The sequence below is a fragment of the Pelodiscus sinensis genome, chromosome 26, assembly GCF_049634645.1.
Source record: "Pelodiscus sinensis isolate JC-2024 chromosome 26, ASM4963464v1, whole genome shotgun sequence".
Taxonomy (NCBI): Eukaryota; Metazoa; Chordata; order Testudines; family Trionychidae; genus Pelodiscus; species Pelodiscus sinensis.
Window position 1 is genome coordinate 16,041,238 of NC_134736.1, and position 24,065 is coordinate 16,065,302.

Below are 24,065 nucleotides of genomic sequence, written 5' to 3' on the forward strand. Positions count from 1 at the left end.
TCCCAGGAGCCTGCCAAGACCTGGAAAAGGCAGGTGCCTTCCTGGTCCAGGGTGGAGATCATGGATCTTATTCAAGTGGGGGGGGGGGGGATGCCCCCAACATCCACGATCTCTGCACTAGACGGAGGAACGCGGCCGTCTATGGCAGGATAGCCACCAGCCTGGCCACCAAAGGCCACATGCGAACCCAGGAGCAGGTTTGCATGACAATCATATTGATGCAGTGAGACCCCCAACCCTGAGCTTCCCCTCCCCCTTCTTCCCCTTGCTTCCCCCTTCCAGCTCCCTCCTCCCAGGTTTCCCCCCTCCCTTCTCTTCTCCCCTCTCTCGCCTCCTTTCCCCAGCCTCACCGGAGTTTCATTCCTTCCCCCCCAGTTTTGTTAAATAAAGAGAGTTTGTGTTCATGAAAATACGTGTATTTTATTTGACATCAGGAAGGGGGGTTAGGGAGGGGTAAGTGGAAGGACGTGAGGGAGGAATGAGGCACAAGCCCCCAGTGGGGCAGACTAGGGAGGCTCTTAGTGCTCCTCAGGGCGGAAGCTCTCCTGCAGGGCCTCCTGGATACAGACAGCCCCCGTTGGACCTCTCGGATGGCAGCCTGCAGAAAGTGCAGTCAGGCTCGCAGCAATGCTTCCAAGAGAAGCACCAAAGTGGCCAGGGGCAGCTCTGGCTCCATAGAATCATAGAATAATAGGACTGGAAGGGACCTCGAGAGGTCATTGAGTCCAGCCCCCCGCCCTCAAGGCAGGACCAAGCTCCGTCTACACCATCCCTGACAGATGTCTATCCAACCTGTTCTTAAATATCTCCAGAGAGGGAGATTCCACCACCTCCCTTGGCAATTTATTCCAATATTTGACCACCCTGACAGTTAGGAATTTTTTCCTAATGTCCAATCTAAACCTCCCCTGCTGCACTTTAAGCCCATTACTCCTTGTCCTGTCCTCAGAAACCAAGAGGAACAAATTTTCGCCTTCCTCCTTGTGAAACCCTTTTAGATATTTGAAAACCGCTATCATGTCCCCCCTTAATCTTCTTTTTTCCAAACTAAACAAGCCCAGTTCATGAAGCCTGGCTTCATAGGTCATGTTCTCTAAACCTTTAATCATTCTTGTTGCTCTTCTCTGTACCCTTTCCAATTTCTCCACATCTTTCTTGAAATGTGGCGCCCAGAACTGGACACAGTACTCCAGCTGAGGCCTAACTAGTGCAGAGTAGAGCGGCAGAATGACTTCACGAGTTTTGCTTACAACACACCTGTTGATACAACCTACAATCATATTTGCGTTTTTTGCAATAGCATCACACTGTTGACTCATATTCAACTTGTGGTCCACTCCATGTTATAGAGTGCTGTGGTGTCCCGAGTGAGAGAAACCAGAGCACGCAGAGACAAAATGCTTTACTATCTCTCATCGAGGTAGATAAGCAAGCAGGGAAACCAGAGAACTGGCTGTCCGGGGGGGGGGGGGGGGGGTCCCTTTAAGCACAGACCTCAGATAGCCTCAGGCAGCAGCCCCACACAGCAAGTCCTGACCTGGTGCCTTGCGGCCGGCCTTAAATGGATTCAGAGTCCACTCAGTGTGGACGCGCTATCTTGCATTTCAAAATAGCATTCTGCTATTTCATTTTGTGTGTAGACGCGTCATTTCGAAATAACTATTTCAAAATAACACTGCAGTGTAGACATACCCGAACACTACTTCCCCGGTACCCAGTCTGCTTGGTAGTGGCCTGTCATTTCAATGGGCCGTTAGAGCTGGTAACTGGCAAAAGAGCACACAAGAACTTAGTGAAAGGTGGAAGAGAAAGCTCAAATGCTACAAAGGAGCCTGAAAATAAGGACATTGCTTCATCTGTGCAACTGCCCTTCAAAAGAGCATCGCCAAGAGCTGTTTTCTCAGAGAAATCTAGCAAGGGTTACTTAAGCCACTGTCCTCACTGTTGGATTTGAAGCCATCTCGCAAGGTTTCACCAAGGAAAGTATCAGAGAGTTGAGGCTTCTCGCTGTAATTAACCGACTCCATTTTAAAACAAAGATATATCGTTCCTCGGGTGAGCTGAAGCTACGCAGCGTACTGCTGCCAATGGCACAAGGAAAGAAAAACAAAATAAAACAAAACCAGTGTTCCCTGTAAGCTGCACCCGAGCTGCCACTTAGGAGACATTCCAATGCCACCCTGCTGATTAGCAGAGCGCCCACAGCTAGGTTTTGTGTTTCTACTGGTGGTGCACATTCCCACATGCCACAGTGCACATAAAATTATTCCACACGTGGACGGGAAAGATTAGAGGGACAATTGCCCAGAACTCCTCCAGTTTAAAACAATTTAGGAATCTTGGGAATGAAGCGGGGGGGGGGGGGGGGAGGGGGGACCTCAACTATTAAAATACAATTGGAGAATTATTTCTAAAATGGGGATCCCTTTAATGAATTCATGGAATGAGATCATGATCCCAAAGATCGGTTTGCTAGTTGATGTCAAACTGAGAGCAGCTATTAGTGCTTGCTGAGAACGTGCCGTTTTGTGTTGTTATTCTCTTATCTGTATCCATAGGCTGAACCCAGTATTTTTTTTAAAAAAAAGCTTTAATTCTCTAATAGCACTGAATATTTATAGCACTAGCACAGGCCATTTCTTGCAACTCATTTGGGTAGGTGTTATTATCCTCACTGCCAGGGGAGGAAAGTGGAGACGTTGGCACATTAAGTGACTTGCCTAAGGTCATGTGAGTCAGTGGCAGAGCGGCAACTAGACCCTACACATTCCTGGCTCCCAGTCCTGGTTCAATGCATAGTTCAATGCTCTCAACCATGCATTTCCCTGCACAATAAAGAATGAGGCGCTATCTACTCTCTGCACTGGGCTTGCCCCACACAAGTCACAGCCACGCCAAGTTTTTCTACCTGTATCCCGACTGCAAATAGGCCTCTCTGAATACACAAGAACATTGAGGCACTGCTAAGCGGGAAAACCCAAAAGCCACAGAGACTGTGTGCGCAAAGGTTTTGTCCTAGTATTTGACAATTCCTTATTCCCCTTTAAAGGAAGAGATGGGATTGGAAAAGCCCCTCCCAGGCCCCACTCCCCGCCACCCTCCGAGAGCCCCCACACCATCCTTTCGGACATGGATCACCCTTACCTATTGAGCTGAGGAGAAGCTTGTCTCGACAACACTGCCCAGATAGCTGAGATTAATCAAAAACAAAGCAGTTAACAACACCCGCAAGGAGCCAAGCTCCGCAACACATCAGCACGTCAAAAACGCCAACGGAGGAGAAGTGGGAAAAGAAGCCAAAAAAAAAAAAAATAAAAAAAAAAAAATAAAGCCCCAAACCAAATGAGGCTGGAAACAAAAAGGGGAAAGAAACAGAAAAAGAAAGAAATCAACGAAGCGGATGAAAACACTGCATACAAGCGCAGACCACAGTGCTCTGACAAGCATTGTCCTGTGATTTCCCTATACCTGCTGGGCCTCACCAAGGTGTCCTGGTGTAACAGATTGGTTGGAGACATATATATATATGCACACACACTCATACACACACGAGATATATATATATGTTTTTGAAAGACAATAGAATTGATTTGAGGTTGACTTTGTTAGTACAGACCCACCACGGATAGTAGCATCCCTCTCTGACCCATTCACCCAGTCTTCTAAAACCAGCAACCAACAGCAGTGCTGAATGGGCTAATTGGGTTTCTAAGGCTTTAAAGCTTCCAGGTACCAGAGAGAGTAAGTGAAATGCAAGGGGAGCACCGCAGGGTGAAAAGCCAGCTCCCACCCCCAAACCTTGCTGCTTTCCCGACACCTCAGCCAAAGCTGGCGACACACCATCCTTCCTCCTCGCCTGACCCAAGCTCTTCTCTCCACTTCCCTGAACTTCTTGCTTACTTCAAGCCATTCATCCCTAAGCTCCACGAGTTGAGGGAACTGAGAGGTTAGACCCCCCGCTATGTGAAAAAAATAGAATTGAAAACAAAAAAAGACAAAGGGATGGAAGGAAGGAACGCCTACAGGCTCTAAGATGCTGCGAAAGAGACGGGGGAAAGAAGAAAAAGAGGCAGAGACGGAGGGAAAGAGAAGAAAAACAGAAAGACGCTTTGCCTGGCGCACCCCTGGTACCTGGAAAACCAGCCACTGGAGTTTAGCACAGCAGCCTCACTCTTTAGGGTAGGATCTGAGAATACCGGCAGCTTCCTGCTTTCCGCTCGGGTGAATTTCTTCTCCTTGCATGCTGTTCATGGGACTAAGTCCTTGCACCCGCTTCCCGCCCGAGTCGTGGGACTGCAGCATCGCTTTTGGAGATGGAGGGCAGGGTGACCTTTGGGGCCGTCTCTGTCATTCGTTAATGGTCACTAGACTTCGTGGGGAAGGGCAGAAAGAAGCCAAAGAAGCGGGCACGCTCAAATCTTCCAGGAAAGTCAAGAGCCAGGAAATAAAAAAGCAAACTGCCGGTGACCCAACAAGCACAGGTAGTGAGACCCCTAACCTAGCTCCTGGCACGGGTGGGCCCTTCTCCGCACATCCGAAAACACAGCCGTCCCAATTCCAAAGAGACTTGCGAGGGGAAGAGCAGCTGTTGTCGAGTAACACACTGTGAATGACCGATTGCTCCTCTGCCTATGTAACCCATTAACGTGAGCCATGTCCTAACAGTGCCGGCAGCGAGAGTCTCTTCCGAGCTGGGTCCTACCAATGCCAACTGGAAGTCACCTCCAAAAGGGATGCTGCAGCGCGTCCAGACAACCCCTATGATTTCGGATGATGATGATGATGATGGGAGGAGGGAGTTGGAGGCAGTGGGTGAGGTGGGGGTAGGGCAGGAAAGGCAGATAAAGGGCAGCTAAAGGATTCAAACAAACACTTACCCTGAAGTGGATAATGTTGTCGGTGTAGGCTCAGGTCTGAGAATGTCCTCCCCAGCCCTCCTCGGAGAAGGAATTTGTCCAAAAACATCCATATTGTCCCCAGGAAGGGAGGGGCACTGAGAGGAGGGGTAGCCAGTGGCCAAAGAGGTGAAAGCCATGGCAGGTCGGTAGCTGGGGCTGTCTCCCCTGCTGCTTTGACCCGGGGAGACGGTCGACGGGGTGGACTTGCGGGAGAAGCTGACCGCTGCGGGGGGCTGCAGGGTGATCTCCGATATCTCCGCTTGCTGGATGAGGCCCGGCCGCGGTCTGGCACGTGCAGTCAGCTCCGGGGAGCTGTTGCGGGAGCTGAGGGGGCTTTGGGTCAGAGGGGAAAGCCTCGAAGGTTGTAGCACCACCTGATGTAAACTGGGCTCAGCCCTCCTGACTTGCCGAGGGCTAGGCCGAGGTCTGGGTTCGGGCTCATACCACCTGGTGTCCAGGCCAAATGTGCTTGTGCCACTGTGGCTGACTGACTCGGACGGTTCGTGGTAAGGCAACACGGGTATGCCCATACCTTGACTGGTATGTCTTAGCTGCCCTTGACTCGTCATAGGTTGCATAGGTTTGTCCTGCCATTTGGTGGTAGTGGGCACAGAGGGTTGGCTTCTGCCAGGTGGCTTGCCAGTCCAACTCTTTGGTGCCTCCAGGGGCAGAATGCCAGGGTAGGACGCAGGGACCTGGAGAGAGGAGGGGGGCGGGCCCCTAGGAAGACAGGCCATCGGCTGCACACACTCTGCCATGTCGCACTGGTGGAGCTGGTGAGGGAATATCATGGGAGATGCCTCCAGGCCGCTGAAAGGGAATTCAGCCCTGCCCCATGGCTCAGGAGACCGGCCCCCTGTTGGCGTCTGGGTCAGAGGCAATGTGCTGTTGGAAGCATTTTCTCCATTCTCCTCAGGTATGGTAGGGTGTCCAAAGGGCCCCTCGGGGTGTAGAGGAGGGGAGGACATGACAGAGCTGAGGGGGCTGACCTCTGGCATGTAGAAGGGCGGAGGATCCATCTCCCCAGGACTGCTGCTGCTGAGGTAACCGTAAAATTGACTGTGGTGGAAAGGCCTGGGGGCTGGCGGTCTGGCCTGACCAGTGGCCTGCAGGCGACTCTCCAGAGCACCTGTGCCCTCCAAGCCCCTGTGGAATCGGGGGCTGTATGCTGGTGGCGGAAGGTACGATTCCTGGCTGGAGGAGAGAGGAGTCAGCTGAGATTTGAGGGCTGCTACAGATGTGGGCACAATGGGGTCGTCGTTCTCTTCGTCGGACTGGCGAAACTCAGGGTACATGTCTGTCTCCTCCACAAAGGGGAAGCCTTCTATCCGGCGGGTCTTTAGTGAGGGCTCCATCTCGGAAGGGTCCATGACAAAGCGGCCATCAGGCCCACGGCTGATGAGCTCAATGGGAGTAGTAGCCTCGGCTTCGGCTTCAGCCTTGGAGACACTGTACTTCTTGCTGCTAATGGCCCTCTTGGTCTTCTTGTAAAGGGACAACTCCTTCTCCTTGCTGGGGCTCAGCATACGCTTGCCCTGCTGGCCTTGGTCATCAGAGGACTCCGAGGGGGGGCGGAGCGTGCGGATGCTCTCGGGACTCACTTTACCGGAAGACAACCTGGACCATAGAGGAGAGAAACCAAAACAAAAAGGGGGGATGGTCACGGGGAGAGGAGAAAAAATCTGGAGGGCTTGCCCAGCAGGATCTCAGGCCAGCTGGACACAAAAAAAGGAAAAAGCCTTAATCGTTCCCAAAAGAGGGCGGCCTGGAAGAATTTTGTGGGGGCATTATTACAGTGGCAGAAGCTCGCATGGTTCTAACACAGGCCCCAGGAGTGGGCTGGGAAGGGACAGGCATAAGAGATAAGACCAACAGGTGGCTGCTACTTCTCCCCGAGTGCCAAACAGAGAAATGTTCCATGCTCCCTCATCCCCCCTGGAGCAGGCAACCCACTGCAATTCCTTGAAATCTGTTTCACCAGCCCATAGGACTGAATGACAACAAGGCCACTGCTTGGTACATTCATTGGATTCATCTGAGCCTCTTGTAAAACTAGCTTGGGAAACCTCTCAATAAGATGTTCTCCCTCATGTGATTTCACTCCTAGTGCTTTCACCTGCAGCTGGGGAAGAACAGCACAAGACCATCCCCATTTGCAAAATTTGGCAACTTCTGATCCCAGCTCCCAACATGTGAAGAAAAAACACATATCCATTTCCCACAAGCCTGGAAGGTAAGGGTTAGTAAGGCTCCCAAAGGAGAAAGGGGCAGCTGCTCGGAATTCACCTATCCTACCCAGACGTCTTGGGACAAACAGGATTCAAGAGAGACTTTGCAGATCCAGCTGGGATAGTGGGGGCAAGGAAATTGCAAAGTGCCACCTTCTCAGTGCAACTAGAGAGCCCACAGGAGGGGGGGACGACACCAGTGGAACAGGATAAAAAACACCAAGTGTCAGGGTAAGCACGGGAGTCCTGCCTCATGCGCCAGAAGCTTCAGATGAGGTGATCAGAGGCTACACGGTTACACTCACAACAAAGACACCCCCCCCTTTCTCTAGCTACCCTTGCTGGTGGAGACACTGAGCACTGCTGATGGGCTCCGAGAGGAGTTGAGACCAGCGGGACACAGTGATCCAGGGTCTTTAATGGAGTCTGGGGGAATCTTCAAGGCCAAAAAGAGTTGCTCGTAGAACTCCACATTTCCCAGTTACAGGGGAAAAAAATGCAAGGTGAAATATTCCTAGACACAGTGAAATTGCATTAATGATCCAACACTTCTTTTAAGGAACCACTTCAAAACTGGCACTACAATTCCACCTCAAAACAGACATCCAGCACTGCTCCCTTGGGAAATCTCCCAGGCATGCTTCATTGGTAACTATTTCCTCTGCTTCTGCTCCAAAGCCAGGCCGTCTCCTGCAGACTATTTCGTTCCACACAGTTAGGGAGACACCCAACACATCAGACACTAGGATCACCAAAGCTGAGACACTTCAAGTCAGATATTTCCATGTCATGAGAGTAGCATCCCTATAAAAAGGTGCCTCCAAAAATCTACCAGCTAAAACATAGCCTGAGTGGCATCTCTAAGGCAGAGATACTTACGGAGACTCCAGACTCTTCCTGCAGTGGGTTATCGAGAGAGGAGGGTCTGGAAAAGAATAAAAGGGGCAGTGAAGAGAGAACGCTAAAAAGGCACAACCAGGCAGAAAGGAGGCAACAGAAATCTTACATCAACATCAAGGGAAAAAAAAAAAAAGACTCAAGAGGCAGCCAGATTTTGGTTGATCTAGTGCTCTAATAGTCGCAAACAAACAAACAAACAAACAACTCCAGACAGTTTCCTATCCATCCTGTGGTCACTGAATTATACACACTAGAGATAAGAGTCCACCCTCCGCAGGCCCAGCCAGTATGAATTTCCCTGCATTCCTTGTTCCAGAGCCAGCTTCCATCACTTAACAAGGGGGGTTCTGCCACTTCCTTTGGGAGATTCTCTATAGCAGGAGGGGCCAAACGTACTGACCCTCGGAGCCGCATACCAGAAGTTCAGGAGCTGCAGAACACTCACACCATGCCCCATGGGCAGCGCCCGCGGGGGCTTGGCATTTCATTGCCGTGGGGTGGTACCTGCTGGGCAGGCGCACCTGGCTGAAGGCTTGAGCTCTGGTGCCCCCTTCCATGGAGCTAACACCACGAGACCCCCACCTCAGTACAGGACAGAAGCCCCTGGTCCCGCCATCTTGCCAGAGGGCAGACTCATGAGCTCCCTCTCCCAGTCTGATTGGCAAAGAATGTGAGGAGCAGCATGGGGAGACTCCAGGAGCTGCACTTTAACTGCGAAAGAGCCACAGCTTGGACACACCAGTTCTATAGTCTAAGAATACAACCCTTAGAATCACAGAGCTGGAAGAGACCTCAGGAGTCACCAAGTCCAGCCCCCTGCCCGAGGCAGGACCAACCCCAACTCAACCATCCCAGCCAGGGTTTTGTCAAGCCGAGACTTAAACACCTCTAGGGATGGGGATTCCACCCCCTCCCTAGGGAACCCATCCCAGTGCTTCATCACCCAGTAGTGAAATAGTTTTTCCTAATATTCAACTTAGACCTCCCCCACTAACTTGAGACCATTGCTCCTTGTTCTGCCATCTGTCACTACTGAGAACAGCCTTTCTCGATCCTCTTGGGAACCTCCCTTCAGGGAGTGGAAGGCTGCTCTCAAATCCCCCCTCATTCTTCTCTTCTGCAGACTAAACAAACCCAAATCCCTCAGTCTCTCCTCATAAGTCATATGCTCCAGCCCCCTAATCATTTGAGTCGCCCTCCGCTGGACCCTCTCCAATGTGTCCACATCCTTTCTGTAGTGGGGGGACACAATACTCCAGATGTGGCCTCACCAGATCCTTCTCACACTGTCTGGTCCATGAAACACCAGTGATGCAAGCAACTGGTCTTGGTGGCCCTCAGAAGGACGTGACTTGAGAACCAGCCACTGGAGGGCTGTGGGAAGGAGTCTGCAAGCAGCTTCTCTTCCCCAAGAATGAAAAGTGCCCAAACCTCAACCCTACTGGTCTAACAGATTTCACCATTAGGACGGTCCCCCTGCCACGTCAGTCTAGGTACCGCTCTCAGTTTCTTCTTCATCCCCACCTTGCCTCCCCCATTTCTGATCACAAGAGGTTTCGGACAGCAGCTGAGGTTCTGATACAGCCAGACGGCATCTCCACTCCTACTTTGTTCTAACACAGCAGCACTTTGCTCAGAACTGAGATGTTGAGATTTCCACAAGCCTCCAGACCTCAGCACCCACTTCTGACATGATTTAATAGCTAACCCATCTGTCCGGATGAGAAGTGAGGAAAAATGGGGGAGGGGAAGGGCCAGGATCCAAACGGTCAGAGAGGAAGGACCGAGTTAGGACAAGCTTCTTCTCCCGAAGACAAAGAGTGAAGTTTACCACCAGATGCCCCAAGGGGGGGGGATGTAAAAGTAGCAGGACTCACCTTTCTTGCGCTTGAGCTTGCGTTTGCGTTGTTTGTTGACAAAGCAGGCAGTTAGTGTGCTGAAGAGGATGGCAGCAGCTAGAAAGCAGATGGTGGCAACAATGCCCGCCAGCACCGGTCGGGCCAAGCCTTCGTCTGTCAGGTCGGGTGGGGGGAATAGGTCTGCAGGAAGAGGGGAAAGGGGAATCCTCTTAAAGAAATGGTTGTCCCCCACCAGGGTCCTCATCACTGTCTGGAAAGTGAGGTTTGCATAGGGCATGTAAACTGCTGAGGGGATTGGTGCTGAGGTGCGGAGCCATTCCCTACCAGGTAATTGGGCCCAGAGTGGTAGTGAGTGAACGTTGTTACCATCAGATGCCTGGGAGGTGGCCTGAGAGGAGGCCTGTTCTAGCACCTGCTGTAGTAGTGAAAGGTTGCCTGGCAACATACCATAACCCTGACTTGCAGAAATCACCTCAAAGAGTGAAAGGTCCCTGTGCCCCCATTCACTCCACCTTTCTGAGGAGACCAAAGATGCTGGGAGCTTCCCAGGCCCGTGTTCATATCTCATGCATAGCCATATGGTAAGCAAGCACCCCAGAGGTAACGTAAACACCGACCTACAGGATGTGCACTCACACCCTCAGTACTTACAGGCCACTGAGCGGTTACCCAACAGCTTTCAGATGAGGATGTTCAGTGGTTCCTGACCTGCTGAATTTGAATCAGCAAGCTTGGCATGAGTGGATTTGTAAGTGTTAGTGTATAATTTATGGGAAGTGATTTAACATGATTTATGCAAACTACATAATCTAGTCACTTAGTCGTTCATATCAGGGTTTGTAAACCTGTTATTAGCACCAGCTGGTAGAACTTTTTGGGGCTGAGATGGCAGTAAGTGACATTGTCTAGCTACACCTGGACATAATCTGAGGTCATCTACACAGCCCCAGGCAAGCAAGTGCAGGCAGGCAAACTGCAGAAGAGGAAGCTAATCTTTTTTTTTTTTTTTTTTTTTTTTTAAGTTACATCCAGCAAAATGTTTCTGCATAACACCACTTGAGGGCAGTGCTGGACCGGCTTTGCCCTGTACACTGCAGAATTGAGATCTCATTGGTCTCGTATTGTGCGCTGGTGTCATTTAGGTTCCCATCGCTCTTATTTGTGTCTCACCTTTCCTGGATTATATTTCCTTCCATCACAATGTGCTATGTTTGACATGGTGGATTCTCCTGCAGTCTGTGAAATACACCTCTGAATGCAGGGCAGCAGTGTGCTTTCTTGGGCTGCTATACGCTGCAGTTTATGTGGAGCTACAATGCCGAACCGTGGTGCACTGAAAATCCCTATTTAGGGATATGCTCCCTTACTTAGTACCCTACTGTGCTGTTATTAGGGATATCAAATGCCATTTAATTAGTTAACTAATTAAGGAGAGGGTGAGGGGAACATTCCAGTCCACGGGGCTGAAGTGCCTGCCCCCATCTGCAATGGCTGGACTGGAGCAGTCCCCATGCCAGGGGCAGATGCTGCTCCAGCCCTGAGGGGCTGCTGGTTCCCAGCCCACACAGGCTGGCAGTCGGCAGTGTTGTGTGGTGATCGGAAGGGGGCGCGGAAGCTGGGGTGGGGTAAGGCTGCTGATTCCGCCCCAGTGTGAGGTCGCTGTTAAGGTGATGCTCCACATCCCTAGTTGGTACAGTATCTAACACCATCTTTTGCTTCTGGCCTACGTGCAACCGTGTTGTGCCATCTTTCCTGCTCCAGGCTGCGCCAGTCTGCATAGTCCAGCAGTTGTTTGTGGACATAATCGTGGGAGTTGCAGAATATACCATTTCTAGTGAGGTCAGAGGGCCCACAATTCCCAAAGTACCCGGCAGCAGAGCCGGCACCTCACCACACTGCGCTACTGTTTCCCCTGGTGGAGCATGTGCTTACGTTTTTTGGGGGCTGGAAGAACACTTACCTGTACTGGAGACACCTGCTATGTTACTGGGTTCACTGATGAGGTCCTGCATGACAGCCAGAACTCGGAACTCGTACCAGGTGTCCTACGGCACCAAACACAACACAACCACTAAGAAGCAGCTTACTTCCACATTTAGCACACCAGAGCAAATCAAGCACCAGGGCAACTTCTTCAGGCCAATGATGAGGCTCCTCAAAACTGTCCTACGAGAACTGCCCTTCCCCAGGCCGAAAGGGGAATATGTTCTTTACCGGGTCTATGCTTCAGGATACCAAATTAGCCCTTACTGTGGAAATAAGCAACAGATACCCTGAAAGTATTCCCCAGAAGCTCTCCCAGGGCTGCAACACAGATGGTGAACAATCAGCTGTTGAAGAAAAGGGCCAATCCGGGATAAAAACCCCAAGAGTGCTCAGACAACCACTTACCTGAGACAAATCCTTGGCAAAAAAGTCGCTATCACTCCCCAAAATGGCATCGTCCAATATCTCCCACCTCTCCCCTATGCGGAACTCCATGATGTAATGGTCAATTGGAAAGCTGTGATTGGCTGGAGGAAGCCATGACAACAGGACTCCTTGCTGTGTCCGATTGGCTGTTAGGCACCTCGGTGGAGTAACCAGCACCAGGGGTTCTGGAGTTGTAACAGGGAATGCTGAAGACACACAGAGTAGGGAGGGGTTGGAGCAGAGAAAACGTTTAGTGGAATCAAGAAAAAAAAAAGAGCAGTAGGTTCTACAGCTGCGGGTTGAACCTCTCTAGGTCCAGCACTCTCTGGTCCGGCAACATCTGTGGTCCGGCATGATTTTAGTTGGCCAGATGCCCACTTATCGTGGGCATGGCCAAGTTTCCCACAGTCCCATAAAGTTTGTTTACAGCCACCAGGCCTGGCTCTCAGTGTTCTGTGCTGTTCTTTAGCTCTGATTTACCCCTACAAGTCTTCCGAGAGCCCAGTGAGCAGTGGAAGTGTTGGCGATGCTGCTAGACAATATTGACCTCCCATGGTCAGCAAATTCTCTGGTTTGGCACCGGTCAGGTCCCGAGGGTGCCGGACTAGAGAGGTTCAACTGGTAGCTACTTTCTTGAATTCATTTCAGTGTGCACGTATGCCTTTATCTTTTGTCAACCACGCACTGCAGCTCCAACACCACCTGCAGCTGTGCTGCGTAGGATTTACGCCTGAAGAGCTCTGACTCCACAGGCCTCCCGGCATACACCAACCACCTCCAAAATGCACAGGAAAAGACTGCACAATGGAGGCCCACTAAGGGCATTTTATTCCTCTCTTACAAGCACGGACCATCGGTTGCCCATCTGAGAGCGGATAACGGAGTAGAGGAATTCTGGTCTGATCCACTATAGCAGTTCCTATTGCGGTGTAAGATCTGCAGCCACAATGGGATCTACACGGTCTCTTTTCTGAAAGGTGCCAAGAAGTCTGTGTGCCAAATGTAAGGTACCACTGGACTCATTATCTGAACCAGACTAACATGGCTACCTTTGAAACCAAGAAGTCTGTATGAGAAAAGGAACCATCTTAGATAGGAGTCTAAGAAGAAAGGGGGGATATAGTATTACAGAGTCCATTCATTCCTGGAACTTTTGAGAGCAGCACAAGGAAACTAGCAGGATTAGCGATTCTGCACCATGACTTGGACCGAGATAGGGTGTACTTTACAACCAGCTAGTGCCTATGAATTTTAGTTACTACCAGAGTGGGCTGAACATGAAATGGAGACCTAGAGGGGAATGGTGCTGTGGTTTGAAACACCCAAACCAACCAGTCCCCACTCAAGACAAGATTTCAACGTTTATCTCTGCAATCTGGTGAATCCCGTAGTGCCTGACGAATAAGCCATGGGTCACATTAGTACTTGCACGGGCAACATCACTGAACATAACAATGGCCACAGTGGGTCAAAGGTCCATCTAGTCCAGTATCCTGCTAGGTAACCCAGAGGGAATGAACAAAATAGGGAATCGTCAAGTGATCCATCCCTTGTCACCCATTCTACTTTTGACAGACAGAGGCTAAGGACACTATTTCCACCCATCCTGAATAATAGCCGTTGATGGACCTATTCTCCATGAATGTATCCAGTTCTTTTTTGAACCCTGTTAAAGTTCTAGTCTTCACCACATCCTCTGGCAAGAAGTTCCACAGGTTGACTGTGTGTTGAGTGAAGAAAAGCTTCCTTTTGTTTGCTTTAAACCTGCTACCTACTAATTTCATAACCCAAGAACCCCCTAGTTCTTGTGTTATGGGTTCACGCAATCATTTTCCTGAATATACTTTCTCCACACTGGTCATGATTGTATAGGCCTCTGTCACATCCCCCTTTGTCTCCTCTTTCCTAAGCTGCAAAGTCCCAATTTTATGAATCTCTCCTTGTATGGCAGCCTTTCCAAACACCATATTTTTGTTGTCCTTTTCTGAACTTTCCATTGCCATGATACCTTTTCACTGACACCATTAACACAAGAGGGAACCTAATGAATGTGACCAAAGGACCCTTCCTCATCTCAGCACCCTTCTCCTATCTAGCAGCCCTCTGACTTCTCTTTATCATCCCCATGCTGTTCCAACTCACCTAGAGTGTTCACAGTGACCACCTCGCTGAAGGCGCTCGTACCGAGTTTGTTTTGAGCCAAGACACTGAACTGGTACGCAGTCTCTGGTTCCAGGGTGTCTACCTGCAGCCAGCTAGGACCAGTTGGTACCGGAAGAGACAGCCAATCATGAGGTCCAAACTGCGCTCTCTTCATCCTGGCAAGAGAGAAGACAAACAAACTCAAGTGGTGGTGGGGGGGGGGGGTTTGAGAGAAAGTCTGAATGAATGAAAGAAGAGAGAGAGAGACAGAGAGTCAACCCCTTAAGCAGTAAGGGAACTACCCCGCATGCGGGATTGGGTTTCACATACCAGCAACACATGCGGAGAGTCTGCTGCCTACAGATGTGAACTGCCTTGAAACTAGGTCAGAGGAAAGAGGGAAACTGGGATTCAAATTGTTTGCTTGGCGCACAGGGCTCTTTACTTGGTCCCACTGTACACCCAGTTGGAAACACAACTTTATTTCCTCTTGCCAGCCCTCCCGCCAATATTACCCCAGACCCTTAACGAACAGCTCTTAGGATGATTGTCACAAATAACAGAACAGAGTCAGAACCTGATTACTGGTCATGACAAAAAAAGGACATTTTGTTGCTGTTTAGTCCTGTTATCACTGCCACAGCTATGGCAGGGGGAGAGGAGTCTATTCTGGCTCATTATTCATCAGCAAAATTAATTAACTTCCCAACAGACAATAAATATTTCCCCCGCAGTGCAACCCCATTGGAGACATGGAGCCAAACTGTGATATCTAGTTCATAGGAGCAAGCCAGGAGTCACTCCAGGGAAACCAAGGGCGTGACTCTGGATTTACGGTTAGGACAAAGAAGAGCAGAATTTTATAGACAATTGCCCAGATTCTCACTTAAACCAAGGCCCATTTATACGGTTGGAGCGATGTAAAAGGGTTTAAAAGCGAGAGTCAATGTTATTTACATTTCAGAACAACGTAAAAGGAGCCTTTGCATAAATGAGAATACATTCCAATGGGTTTACACAGGCATTAGGACGACAGAAACGGTCCTCAATAATTTCCATAATTGGTGATTAAGCACAAGCCAGACTGAAGGCAGGGGAGGGGAGGATAAAAAAATCAGTCAAGTTGGGATCTGATCTCAGGATTGAAGGGCTAGCTAGCAATGGCAATTGGGGGAGATTGTCCCCTCTCTCCTGCAAAAAGCTGCCTCTTCTCACTTGGAAACAAAGTGTTAGAGACAAATAAGGAAATACTGAATGCACTTTTTAAGAGTCATTTTTTTTCCTGACAGAACAGCACAGTTTTGGTGTCGTGTCATTCAGAACAGCTGCACTTTAAGAACATAGAAGGCAAATTCTCTGAAGTAAACTGAGCTCATCAGTTTCGTTTCTATCTCCCATCTTTCTCTTGATCTCCTTCTTCGGATGGTGGCTATCCTGGCCATTCAGAGAACAAAGGCTGTAGTTGTAATCCTCACAGACTTCTTCCAACTCAAAACACATGGGTTGTCACACTCTGAACACCACTCGAGTGCTAGACTAACCCAATACAGGATCCACGAAACCAGCCAGGAGAGCAAAGAAAAGGGGTGATTTTAATGAATCTAGTGAGATGGCAGGAATAACAAAGCTCAGTCAGTCTGGGAAGACAGGGCCCTCTTGTTTCTCAGCTGGCACCTGCCTCTTCCAATCACTCCTGTGCCATCTTCTCTTTCCCCACAGATAACGGGTAGAAGGCACCCTTAGCAGGTCTCCACAAAGGAAAGTTTCTGACCGCGGATGGGACCACCCAGAAAAAAAATGGGTATTTACTGCACAAGGTAACTTCTGAAAACATCCACTCAATATGCAGCAGCAGTCAAAAACCAAACAGAAATGTTAGGAATCATTAAAGAGGGGATAGAGAATAAGACAGAGACCATCTTATTGCCTCTATATAAATCCATCGTACGCCCACATCTTGAATGCTGCGTACAGATGTGGTCGCCTCATCTCAAAAAAGGTATCTATTGGCATCGGGAAAAGGTTCAAAAAAGGACAAAAATGATTAGGGTTTGGAACTGGTCCCACTGGGATTTTCCAGTTTAAAAAAAGGAGGCGACTAAAGGGGGACATAATAGAGGTCTATAAAATCATGACTGGTGTGGAAAACGTGAGTAAGGAAAAGTTATTTACTTGTTCCCATAACATAAGAACCAGGGGGTACCAAATGAAATCAATCAGTAGCAAGTTTAAATCAATCCAAAGGAAGTTTTTTCCCCACACAGCACACTGTCAACCTGTGGAACTCCTTGCTAGAGGAGGCTGTGAACACCAGGACTTTAACAGGGTTCAAGAAGGAACTAGATAAATCCGCGGAGGTTAGGTCCATCAATGGCTATTAGTCAGGATGGGTAGGAATGGTGTCCCTTGCCTCTGTCAGAGGCTGGGAATGGGCGACAGGAGAGGGATTGCTTGATGATCCCCAGAGTAGCGGCTCTGCATATGTCCCTTAACTGTACATTCTTAAGGAATGCAGTGGAAACTGCCATTGAAGTGGAACATGCTGTGACTGGGGGGGACTTCTGTCATGAGCTGCACGGCAGGTGGGAATACAAAAGGATATCTATTTGGTAATCCATTGACGGGACTGCTGCGTGCTTGGATCGTATGGAAACCCATACTCAGGGGGAACTGCAGGATGATTTGGTCCTGCCCAAGTAAAAAGTAACAACTCTTCTTACCTCTCAAGCGTGAGGAGACGCTTCTTTAGTATCCGTGTGGTTTAGGGGGGAAAAAATGAAGGCCGGTGTACGGGTTGATTGATGTGGAAGTAAGAGGCGACCTTCGGCAAGAACTTAGAGTGGAGTTGGAGTGTGACTTCATCTTTTGTGAAAACTGCGTGGGGCAGAGGTTCTGCCGTGAGGGCTGCTCTCTCACTAATGCACCTGGCTGCTGTGCTAGCCACTAGAAATGCCAACTTCATCGACACGTCGAGAAGGGAGCAGGTCACTAGCGGTTCCAATGGGGTCCTTGAGAGCTTTTAAGAGCACGCTTTAAATCCCCTGGTCGCACTTCCAGGTATATATTTTGAATTCCTGTGAGAAAGTTTGGTGATGACAGACAAGCCATCTTTAGGTTCGTGGAAAGTGGTGATGGCTGCCAGATGGACTTTCAGGGAGCTTAGGACTAGTCCTGACTCTGAGGTCCAAGATATACCCGAGGATTCTGGATAGGAGAGCTGTAGTGGGTAATAGCGGTTTCTGGTGACATCATAGGGAAACAAGCCAGTTAACCAGCTAAACAGTTTAACTGGTTAACATTTAAATGGGATTTTACATCCCTCATGAGGAGTCGTACTGCTTAGGGCCCTGTCTGCTGCTCGGGACAGGAGAGAAGGGACTGAGGGAGCCGCATTGGGTGCACAGGGCACTACAGGGTACCTACTGAGCATGCACAGTGCAGCCGGGCACTGTCAGCAAAAGTCTCCAATTGCTAGTGATAGTCTCCAATTGCTTGAGTGGAGCATCTACAGACACCACTTGAGAAGAGCTGTTGTTACTTGACATGTACTGTGCACATTTACCGTCCACTGGGGGTGTATCAAGAAGAGACTTTTTTCAGGTCATAGCAAAGCTTGATATACTGTAAAATCCAGCGTGAAATAGGCCGGGCTATAACAGATTGCTCTTTAATCACCTCAGCAAATAGTCCGGGAGAGGATTTGAAAGACTGATGCAGGTAAAAATGTCACAGCCTCCAAGAAATGGAGCTTCTCTTCAGCTTTGGAAGAATAAGGCAAGGGAAGAACAATCCTGAACTTGATTTTCTTAAGAAAGCTAAACAGGCTTTTCAAGTCCAAATCACCTCTCATTAAGGATCAGGATGTAGCAGAAGTAGAAACGTGTCACTGGGATAACCAATTTTAATCACAGCTGTACTTCTTGCTGTAAAATAATACAATGAGGAACCTACTAATGTCTGTCCACCCATTTGGCAGAGGATGGGACAGAGGCAGGTCTTTGCCAAAAGGTCTTCTCAAAGTCCAATAAAGCTTAACTATTGGAAAAAGCAATTGTGGTGGGGTGGCTGCCACACTTGCACATAAAAGGGATTAAAACAGGCTGGAGAGAGAGAGAGAGAGAGAGAGAGAGAGAGAGAGAGAGAGAGAGAGAGAGAGAGAGAGAGAGAGAGAGAGAGAGAGAGAGAGAGACTGTGCAGAATCCAGCCAGTCAGGGGCAGGCTTATTAGAAACCAATCACAAGGCAGCTTGCTAGGACAGCCCTGATATAAAAGGCAGCTCAGCAGATCAAAGAGGAGTCTCTCTGGAGAGCAAGGGAGAACGGCAGCCTAAAGGCCAGCACCTAGGACAGAGCAGTGCTGGGCAGGCTCAGGGGAGCAATGGAGAGCACCTTCCAGCCTGATAGCTACACAGATCAGAGAAGGAGCAAGAGCTACGGGGAAGTGGCACAGGGAATGCGGGCAGAAGGCAGGCGGAGGGCAGCAGGTGGCTGCCACTTAGGCTATGTCTAGACTGCAAGCCTCTTTCAAAAGAGGCTTTTTCGAAAGATACTTTCGAAAAAGCCTCTTTCGAAAAAGAGCGTCTAGACTGCAAGCGGAACTTTTGAGAAAGCAAGCCGCTTTTTCAAAAGAGCGCCCAGACAGTCTGGATGCTCTCTTTCGAAAAACCCGTTTGCATTCAAGAACGCCTTTTTTTGAAAGAGCACTTTCGAAAAAAGGCGTTCTTCCTCGTGAAATTAGGTTTACCGCCGTCAAAAGAAAAGCTGCGGTCTTTCGATTTAATTTCAAAAGAACGCGGCTGCAGTCTAGACGCAGGTGAAGTTTTTTCAAAAAAAAACCCTGAGTCTGCACACAGCCTTAAGGTTCCCAGGGCTGGGGCCCAGGGCCTGAGTCCCTCCTCCCCTCAACCCACTGAAGGAAGCAGCCAAAGGACTGCAGCTTGCCCCCAAAAGAGGGGCTCAATTAAGAGGCTACAGCTTAGCGCTGCAGCTTGGCACTGCAGCATGGGTCTGGTCTGAAGACTGCCCATTCCCCCCGAAGGGATGAGAATGGAGTTGGGAGTGCAGTCTCTGCCCTGAAAAGACCCTGTGGTCCAGGAAATGATACACGTGCAGACAACGGAGACAGAGGAGAGACGGAGGGATTTGGATTTGTTTAGTCTGCAGAAGAAAAGAGGGAGGTGGGATTTGAGAGCAGCCTTCAACTACCTGAAGGGAGGTTCCAAAGAGGCGGGAGAGAGGCTGTTCTCAGTGGTGACGGATGGCAGAACAAGGAGCAAAGGTCTCAAGATACAGTGGGGAAGATCTAGGTTGGAGATTAGGAAAGACTATTTCCCTAGGAGGGTGGTGAAGCACTGGGATGGGTTCCCTAGGGAGGGGGTGGAATCTCCATCCCTAGAGGTTTTGAGGTCTCGTCTTGACAAAACCCTGGCTGGGTTGATTTAGTTGGGATTGGTCCTGGCTTGGGCAGGGGGCTGGACTTGAGGACTCCTGAGGTCTCTTCCCGCCCTAGGATTCTATGACAACAGGTGAGACCCCAGTCGAAGGCGGCGCACTCAACGCACGAGACCTCACGGTCAGACTCACCAGCAGGAAGAGCCTCAATGGTGAGTCTGTGCCCTGCTACGGCAACCCTTTCTGGAGTGGGAATTTGCAAGAGGCCTGACAGTCTGTGCGGACTGTTGTGCACACGCTCTGCTTGTCTTCCCAAAGACAAGGCACTCTCCTAACAGTCTTAAATTGCGAAGCCCTCAAAAGGAGGTGATGTCAACTCTGGAACGATGGCCTCATCTGGAAGAGATATTGGTAGGGGACAGATGAAGCTTCCTTCTCAATCTCCTCTCCATTAAAGAGTGCACATCCACTCAGTGTGCAGCGGCAGTCAAAACAGCAAATAGAAGGTTAGGAATCATTTAAAAAAAGGGATAGAAAATAGGACAGAAAATATCTTATTGCCGCTATAGAAAACCATGCTACGCCCACAAACGTGGTCGCCTCATCTCAAAAAAGATATATTGGCATTGGAAAAAGTTCAGAAAAGAGCAACGAAAATTATTAGGGGGTTGGAACGGGTCCCATATGAAGAGAGATTAAAAATACTGGGACTTTTCAGCTTAAACAAGAAGAGACTAAGGCAGGGGGGAATATGATAGAGGTCTATAAAATCATGACTGGTGTGGAAAAAGTGAATAAGGAAAAGTTATTTACTTATTCCCACAATATAAGAACTAGGGGTCACTAAACAAAATTAATTGGCAGCAGGTTTAAAACAAACAAACAAATGGAAGTTTTTTTCTTCACTTAGCACACAGTCAACCTGTGGAACTCCTTGCCAGAGGATGTGGTGAAGGCTAGGACTTTAACAGGGTTAAAAAAAAAGAGCTAGATAAATTCATGGAGGTTAGGTCCATCAATTCTTATCAGCCGGGGTGGGTAGGAAAGGTGTCCCTAGCCTCTGTCTGTAAATGAGTGACAGGAGAGGGATCATGTAAGGATTAGCTGTTGTGTTCCCTTCCTCTGGGGCATCTGGCATTGGCCACTGTCGGCAGACAGGACACTGGCCTAGATGGAACCACAAGAACCTTTCAGACAAGGCAGCCTCAGGTCTATTCTATTCTTCCCTTCCACAAAGCCAGCGTACAGCAAGGTTCCCAGGTGCACTCCTCAGGGTTCATGACCTTGTGAGATGACATCTCCAAGTCATGGCAATGTGAAGTTGTGGCAAATAATGTCACTCAGTGTGGTGTCCTTGAATTGGAATGGGATGACAAATATCAACAGCTGGGACCTCTACACTCTAGTAGGAATATGTCCTTCAGCAATAACCCCCCACAGGATGCAGTTTATAATCATGTCAGAGTATCTAGGGGGGACTACTGTAAATATGAGAGAACAAGAACTACAGTGCACATGACATGAAGAAAGCTCCCAGCTATTCATCTAGGCAAGTCTACAGAGCAAGAAATAAGGGATGGGGAGAAGACAGATAATGCCACAAGAGGGGGAGAAAGGAAGCATGAAGTTATGGAAGCGAGTAACCAAGGAACAAAGCCATGGGCCCAGAGGAACTCAGCATCCGCCAGAAAGCAACAGTGCTGCAGAGAACCAAGAGTCTTTCTTGCCTAACACAACTACCCAAACAAATTAAAATGACAGCTCCCGGAATCCTCGGTCAGTTGGGATGAGGGCAGGGAAGAAGCAGCTGTCAAACCTTTGTCTGGTCCAGGTTTTCCCCTCCCACTGGCTCCTTACTGACACCTGACCCACGTCTCTAAGCTGTCAGTCTCAGTAAGTAACTGGAACAGCAGGTGCTGGTTATAAATCCAGCACTGACTACCATCAAAGCACGGGGAAAGCTCTCCCCTAATGAGACTGCACATACACAAGCAGCATGTGTGAGCTCCCAGCTGCTGTCCACTGGACTCTATCCAAATGTCTCTGTGGAAATAGGCTTGCTTTCACAGCACCCACTGCCAACTAGAGGAAAGGGGGGGGGGGAGAGCTGAAACGGAGTCTGGGCTACACATGGGACTTGGTGGTCCCCACCAGTGTGTACTCCCCCTAATAGAGGTGTACCCAGAAGGTATTGAGATATGTACAAGTGATCCTTGGATGAAACACACTCTTTAGAAGGGATCAACCAACAAGAGGGGGGTTTTCAAATGCCATTCTCCTCTCTGACTCCCCTGGCCAGCTAACCAAGGCAGATGCGAACAACCCTTAGAGCTCCTTATAAAGAGCAGCAGCCTGCAAGTTTTGGCCAATCCTCCTTTCACCCAGAGTGGAACATCCATGGCTGTGCGTAAGCTCTTAGTCTCTGCATTAGCCTGCAAAGCCAAAGTCCCAGGCCAGGTCTCGCTGCCGGGTGCCTGGAGTATGGAGGGTGCTGCCCAAACCCAATTCAATCCTAATCCAGCCCAATAGCCTCACTGAACCCTAGCTCCCAACACAGCACACGCATGGAATTCGCTTTGTAGGCTCCCTGGAACTTTATTCTGGTTTGTTTGTTGGACAAGAAATTGACATTTTTGACAGAAGGGGTGAAATTTATAACCCAAGCTTCCCAGCACTGCTGAAAGGGTGGTCTACGGAGTAACGTCAGCACTGGGAGCGCGGCACCACAGGAGAAAACACCACGTTAGAAGGATGGCAGCAGCCATGATCAAGGACAAAGGTGAAAAAGAGCCAACACCAAGGTGCTCGACCTGCAGGGAATGTCTCTGAGGAGGGTCATATCGATACAGAAGGGAAAGAACGCATCACCTTCCCCAGGGCCCAGACTTCCCGGCTGCGACGGAGAGGAAGGCTGGCATTGATAAGCAGACACTAGCCATGAGCAGTAACTCTGCTGCACACAAGCCTGTTTCAGTTCTCTCTCCCCAGGCCATCTGGCACCATATCCCACAGGGTCTCCCTGGCTGATGCCTCCCCGGAGCAGCTAGCACTCAGAGGGATGACTTTCTACTGCTCCTTTCTCTTCCTCTACCCAGAAGTGGTTCCCCCACACATGGGGCCTAGGGTCCAACCCCACCGTACAGTCCTTACATGAGGTTTGGGTGAAGAGTCTCCCCTCTTCATCTTCCCCCTCCGCTGTTTTCTTCTTATTCGAGTCTCATTTTGTTTGGGATCTCCAAGCAGGTGTGGGATGCTGGCTTCTCAGGAAGGTAACCAAGAATCAGTTAAGGAAGCTGGCAGCAAACAGCAGCAGCTGGCATCCTCCTCCAAGGTGGAACGCGTTTCAGAAGGAAGTGTGCGGGGGGGTAATCATTCCTTCTCAAGGACATTTTAATCAGAGGCAGTTGTGTGAATTCTGCACTCTAAGCGCATTCTCTTGCTCGTTCTGGGCTCTTTTCCTCCCTCCTGTCTCTCTCCCTCCTTCTAGCCCCTTTCTTTTGTCTCCTCACGCTACAGCCCAGCTCCCCACCCCTCCCAGCTCCAGTACAGTGCCGGGTCTAAAACAGAGCAGCATTTATCATGGGAAGCATGTATCCAATCTCCACTCTATCAGCCGACTCCATCTGGCCAAATTAAGAAATGAAAGACCGAATGAACCAACTGTGGGGGTGGGGAAGGAGGAGAGAAGAAAACTGTAGCTGAAGCAGGGAAGGTCACCATCACCTTTGCATTTCAGAATTCAGTTGACAGAGATCCCAAGAATCCGCTGAGCATCCAAATTAGACTGGCCTGTGCTGCAGTCCATTATGGTTCCTGCACCAAGGATCGACTGCAGAAGCATCTCCAGGCTGCACGAGGAACAAAGGAAGCCTGGCTGCGAGAGCAGCCTCACCGGAAAGGGATGGAGGGTCGCTGCAGTTATAAAGTTGGGAATTTGAATCTCCGGCGCTTGCTTTGAGTCACACTACTGCTGGCAGCCAGCTGGTGCTGCCATAGAGGTCCCTCCCGAGTGGAAAGCTGTGGATTGAATGCCGGCACGCATCTCAGCCTTGGGGGACTTGGTGTGAATTTTGCCTCTACTGCTATAAGACACGGATCCAGACACACCCAAATGCAGTCAGAATTTGAGCTTTACTTGGGAGAGGTGCCAAGCAGCTTTTAAAATCTATCCACGGTTTCGGCCAATCGTTCCAAACAGGAGAACACTGACAATATAGGTAGAAAATGAAAGTCTCT

At 49.6% G+C, this 24,065-nt stretch overlaps 1 protein-coding gene across 2 annotated transcripts in view; it reads right to left on the bottom strand.

The window, feature by feature from the left end:
* IGSF9B (immunoglobulin superfamily member 9B) overlaps positions 1 to 24,065 on the bottom strand; it is a 126,204-nt gene that overhangs the window by 33,489 nt on the left and 68,650 nt on the right. For both annotated transcript variants that reach the window (XM_075909819.1, XM_075909818.1), the window contains exons 13-18: positions 14,440 to 14,615; positions 12,277 to 12,503; positions 11,846 to 11,930; positions 9,904 to 10,065; positions 8,006 to 8,051; positions 4,878 to 6,515 (exon numbers count right to left, since the gene is read on the bottom strand). In XM_075909819.1, coding sequence (XP_075765934.1) covers positions 4,878 to 6,515; positions 8,006 to 8,051; positions 9,904 to 10,065; positions 11,846 to 11,930; positions 12,277 to 12,503; positions 14,440 to 14,615 — 2,334 coding nt within the window. The remainder of the gene's footprint in view (positions 1 to 4,877; positions 6,516 to 8,005; positions 8,052 to 9,903; positions 10,066 to 11,845; positions 11,931 to 12,276; positions 12,504 to 14,439; positions 14,616 to 24,065) is intronic.